General features: G+C 41.5%; 1 protein-coding gene across 1 annotated transcript in view; it reads right to left on the reverse strand.

The window, feature by feature from the left end:
* The window catches only part of mecom (MDS1 and EVI1 complex locus), a 138,695-nt gene extending 133,212 nt beyond the window's left edge, over positions 1-5,483 (reverse strand). Inside the window, 1 exon segment of the mRNA XM_057351660.1 lies at positions 5,017-5,483. Within this exon segment, the coding sequence (XP_057207643.1) occupies positions 5,017-5,053 (37 nt within the window). The 5' untranslated portion in view covers positions 5,054-5,483.
* Between the last annotated feature and the right edge of the window lie 517 nt (positions 5,484-6,000).

Genomic DNA, 6,000 nt, shown 5'->3' on the forward strand with positions numbered 1-6,000 from the left:
CCAGGCTGACACCCATGTCAACATGCATGAGGCAGACCCACTTCACATTTATTTATATTCTAAATAAATAAATCTAGTTCCCATAAATGTTGAAAAAATCCTTCTAGAGCTGTGAGTGAGAACTAACTTGTGAAAAGGCCTAATCATCATTGTAAAGCGTGAGACCTCTCCAAGTAAAGATGAGTCGAGTCAAGACCAGTCAAACAGTGACATCTGATGGTTTCGGGGGTGTTGGCTTGACACTGACTTATTACGTCTGTCCTGAAGTCTGCGCTCTGTTTGATTCACGCTGACTTCAGTCATGCCCGAGGGTGAGTAAACTGATTCAAGACCTGTCGCTCGGGGATAAACGTGACTGGACCCAGAGAACAACAACCCCCATAATTCCCTGTGGACATAAATTACATAACCATCAGTCACACCAATCAAATCTCCAAATAAACATCCTTATGACCTGACCCCTGACCAATCAGAGCAGAAGACAAATAAACTGTTGACCTGGCCGTTTCAATTCACTCTCAGTATACGCAGACACTCGTTGAGTCATTAAGAGAGAGAGAGAGAGAGAGAGAGAGAGAGAGAGATGTAGTATTATAGAGGTGTTGATGGATGAGGGTAACTGTGTTATTGTCATTTACGCCCAACTCCTTCTTCTATAAACAAATAATCACAGAAACCGCTTCTCGTCGCAGTCTTTCAGACGCTCTCACACACAATTTAAAGAATCTTAAATAAATACATAAACACATTTTCATAATGTCATCCCTTTCTCTTTTCTGCCAGATAAAATCGCACACAAACAGATAAGAGGTTAATTTCCCAGGACATAAGCAGCCCTTTCGGCTAAACCCAGCAGCTTCTGGCTAATCAATCAATCCTTTGAGAACACGCGATCAATCATGATCAAAACCCACAGTGGCTCGCAACTCTCTCAATCTTGCACTCTCACACACGCAGATGCAATGCCTGGGAACACCACCCTTGTTTCAGAGTGACCCTATTACAGCCCACTGTTTTACCCATAATTAACTCATCTGTCACCCTGACTGTGTCCCTAAAACAAAAATCGAAGTGTTTCAGAAATTAGCTAAGCACACACTCCGTGGTCTTTTTAGACTGGACATGCACGCAACGCAGTCCAAGAGTGAGGAATTTCTACATCGAGTCTCTACGGGGAAACATCACAATCCCAGGAACTCCACTAAAAACTTTGTAGTATATCATGCCAGGGGAGGGAGAAAAGTAAATATTTGCTCAAGCGGTAAAAAATTGAGACATTAATATAGTTGATTTCTAAGTCTGTGGAGTGCAGACAGATATAAAGATATTTTGTCTGTCTTTCCTTCACGGTTATGCATAAAAAATATGTTATGGTCAGACATGGTTCACAGTCAACATAACTGCATTACATTTATTCATTTGGAAGATGCTTTTTAAACTACATTTTTGAATCAGTATGTGTCTGGGACTCGAACCCATAAACTTTGCCCTGCTGATTCTCATCGAACTGGCCATTCATAAGACTCACTCTCACTTAAGCGGTCCGATCCGTTTAACCCGTTTTGAATAAGCTCGATAATGGACGCGGGATGGAGCAGCACGGCCCATTGCACAATGCGGAATATAACGCGCGCCCGCTCTGGTCGCGCGCTGACAGGCGGAGAGAATGCACGAACGCAGAGCTTATTCTCACGCGCTTCACTCACGCGGAATGTCACATTGTTAAATGTAGAAGTCTGTCTTTATTCCTTTTGCTGAGTCGAGCCGTTTCTCCGTTGTTTGGACATTTTCACGGTGAAGCGAGTCACATCAAAGTCAAAACAAAGGACGTGGCGTGAAACCGATGGACCTTGTGAAGACGCGCATAAGAGCCAAACAAACAATCGAAAGTCTTGCTAAACATGACCAGCTTATCAAATGCCGTTTCCATCAAAAAGCATTCTAATGCATACTAGCCTAATAACGATTAATAATGTCTGAGCGTAAAAAATATACTATTAATATTAAAGGAAAAAAACGCAACTCTTTCAACTTGTAATTTGATCCTCATTTGATCCACTGATCATAAATAATACGCCTATAAATAATTAAACCATACACAGAAATATTATCTACAGTTGATAAGAGTAAATTATTTTCATTAAAGCATTCAAAGTGTGTATTGAACATATTACGATACATTTGATGCTGAAATATAGTTAAACGTGCCAAAGCAATTAAGCTTGTCATAAGCTCTTAATGCCTGTCACAAAGCAGACATTCATTAGTTTGGTATCAACTGACTGTGCATTGTGAATCTTGGCATGTTAATATCTTTATGTATGCTCATACTGTGTAATTTTACCCCATTCGCCGTAAACAGGCAAATCATGCCGAGGGATAGGACAGTTGGCACTGCATGGCGAAGCATTAGACAATTTAAGACTGTTGGACCTGCAGGTGAAATGTCCGGCACCGCTGGCCAAATCCACAAAACATGTCGTGGACACACACACTTACTAAACGACTGACTTTTATTACATTTAAAGCACTCACACGCGCACGTGCGGCTGTGGTGTTGTGTGGTGAGCGCGCGGCAGAGGCCACACGGAACGGAGAGGGCTTCTTTCTTTTTTGAGGAACACGAGCCTGTAGCTATTCAGACTCGAACTGAACGCGTTTTACCGGCAGACGGTCCCGTTATGAGGAGTCTGGGAATTTAAATATTCAATGTTGACAGAGTGCAGGGACTGGCGTGGGGCCAGAGTGGCCAGTGTCTCGCGGGAGAGTTGCGGTTCTCGCCAGCCAGAACATTCTCCCCCTTTGACTTAATATGTAGAAATCTCCTTAAATCTTGGGTAGATAATTTTAAATGCACCCTTGTCAATTATTCAGCTATTCTAGTAAATAATAATCTTGAGCGAGAGGGTGAGAAGGTCTGTAACAACCTTAGTCTGACCTCTAACCAAACCAATGTATTATAAGAAATGCGTGTATTATTTGTTTATCTGTCGTCCAGCCTGTTATGACGCGGTGGTCTGTTGCTGTGAAATTTGTTTCTCAATGTGGTGGTGTAGAGGTTCCTGCTGCTATGAATATAAGGACAAAGTGACCAGCAAATTTCCTCAGAAAAAAACTGACGGTTGTCGCCCTCTTGATTTACACTAACAGCTGAAAACCATAAGAGTTATACATTTATACAATTACCAGTATTGCTATTAAATATTCATGACTTAAATTACATTTGAGCAGCTTATATTGTTACTACTCCTGTTTGATGATGTCAGTGCATTAAGTAACATGACTTCCAGAGCAAGTTGTCTGCGATTGAAATATAATGGGAAAAAGCAAGCGCCGGTAAGTGTGGAGCTATTGGTGATGATTTATGTACTATGAATATCAAAGTTAAACGATACCCGAGTAAAAGTTATGTGTTTGTTGCGAGACATAAAAAAATCTAATATGGCACTGTGATGTGTACCCCACCTGGTGCAAAATAACACTAAAGAATTCCAATTGCATTGGTCTGGGTACGCGCGAGAGAGTGCATGCACGTGAGTGCGTGTTTGACAAGTTGCTGCTGTGCGCAGAAAAATCTCTCACTGTACAATGGTAGGGCATAGGGCTCCAGAAGCAGTTTATTGAACGGATAAGACCCGCGTGACCCCTGTTTCTGTCCAGACGGGGCGCGCAGTTTCTAGCCCATCATGCTGCTGTCGACAGGAAAGGAAACAATAATTCAAAAGCAAAATGATCCTTTACTTGTTTTCCGTGCTTGTTTTCTACCCCAACCTCTTACGAACTTTATTAAATAAATGCCACTGTCTGTTATTTTGTTATTTTTAACAAAGACAAAAATATACACTTTCGAACATTTTAAAATAAAATAAAATGTTTTGTTGTTTGTTAATGCAACAAAGAAATAAAATGATTACTATTTATTTCTTTAAACTGGGCCTAATATATTAACATTTATAATTTGTTTCCTACTGTGTGCAATTAAAACAAGACTTTAAGCTCTGCACGCACGGCGAGAAATTAACTTAAAGCCTGTGGAATATTTGCATGGATTTCCGTAGCGCGGACCACAATGAGAGTTTATTGGAAAACAGCAGAAGGGAAAATTGCTCAAATCAGAGTCAGCAGCCTACTGCGCTAGAGGGGGGCCGAATTATTCACAGACCTGAGCGAAATACATTCGTTCCGAATAATTCCAGTGAGGAGGGGAACAACGTCCCACTTACCACTTGATGTTCAGTTTCTGCGTTTGTGTTGTGGCGTGGCAAAACACACACAAGCGCCAAAGGCAACCCGTAATCAAAAGTTAAGCTTACGGTCCACCGTTTAAAGTGCCATTACAAACAAAAACATTTCTCCGGGCTGTTCATAGCGAAACACAAATTCATAACGGGATTTGATCACTTGTTGCACAACCAGCGTCGACAATTACACAGAAAAAAAGGGTACGACGTTAACGCACACAAATCAAATATACTTAAAAGCATTTCGGACACAGTTCTGTTAATTTGGCATATATGCAATTCATTGAAACGCCAGCCGTGCGCCAGTTGTAAGCTACCTGTTTGCATTTAAAAGCGTGCCTCCGTATTTGCCTTTCTGTTGTCGACTATGGGGAAGCTGTCTTTTCAAAGTCGCGGCTGCAAATTGATGTGACCGCAGCCTCAAAACCTCGCACTGACAGCGTTGTTTTGTCGAACTTTCTTATAACACCATAGCGATCCGTACTTGAATGCAAAACGCGATTACAACACGCGAATCTTAAAGTTGGTGAGGCACGCGCAACTTTTGTCACTTTCGAATCTCGCTTCACAAAGTCCAACAGCGCGCTACGGTTCGCGTTTAGCTCGTCTTTAACTGTTACAAACTAAAATTCACGGAAACCATCGAGCTGACACGGATTGTTCGTAGTGCTGTCTGTAGCGGTTTAAATACGAAAGCGTGTATACTTTATAAGCAGCATACACATGTACAAGATGGCAGTTGGAAAAGGGCTAAAAAAGGAGATGTTGCACCTACCCGTGGTCAGTTTCCTTGCCCTGCCTTTGGACCTCATGATAGCCTTCCCGTCGTTTGGCGTTGCTTTGCCGGAATTTTTCTCGAATCTTTTCCTCCTTTTTCTTTTTCCTCTGTCCTTTTTCTCTGTGATTCTCAATCCCAGACACACTATCTCTCCAGCATTGTCAGTTTAGACACCTTCGCACATGCGCACACCCCCGAGCTGCCAGCATCGCCAAAAAAGTTTGGAACGATTTATCACCCAAGTATTACAGATCTTGTCAGATTGCAACAGCCAGCTAGATCCCTCTCGTGTCAGATCTTCAGAGATCAGTGGGCGCGGGACGGAGCCATTCGCGACCTCCGGGTCCACGAGGAACCAGAGACATTAATTATAATGAAGTAGTCTCGAGCGTCCAAAGCGCCCGGTCTTTGCGCTTTAAATGAAGACGCATTAATCACTGTTCAGCTAAATGACTATTGTAAAACGTTTTCATTAAACGTTTTATGTTGTTTAATTGAGATCTGACTATCGTTATGTATTTTTGAAATTATTAAAAAAAGAAAGGAAAAACTTTCACTTCTCCCCTCCTCCTTCAGTCCGTGGGCAGTCGGCACCGGGGGCAGCCCGTATGATTTTTTTTTCTTGCGGGACTGACAATTATTAATCTATGAAGTTCTGAGCTGCACGCACACGGAAGCTACTTTCACTTAGCTACAGAATAAATGTTCATGTGAAAACTTTAATAAATTATTTTCCGATCCCTACTCTCCAGGATTAATTACATTTATGTTTTAGCCCCACTACAGAAATATTTATGAACTTTCTTTGTTAATGTAAAACAAACAGTGACACTTTCTGCGGTGCCTTTGGGACTCATTTATGTTGGTGTCCAGCAGTGCTCATCAAATTTAAATAAATTAGATCTAGATTGTTGATACAGCAGGAACGTATATAGAGTATCTATTTAATTTTCTTTTGCCTTCTGTTGTTATTAGTTTTAA

The sequence above is a fragment of the Triplophysa rosa genome, linkage group LG14 (genome assembly GCF_024868665.1).
Source record: "Triplophysa rosa linkage group LG14, Trosa_1v2, whole genome shotgun sequence".
NCBI lineage: Eukaryota > Metazoa > Chordata > Actinopteri > Cypriniformes > Nemacheilidae > Triplophysa > Triplophysa rosa.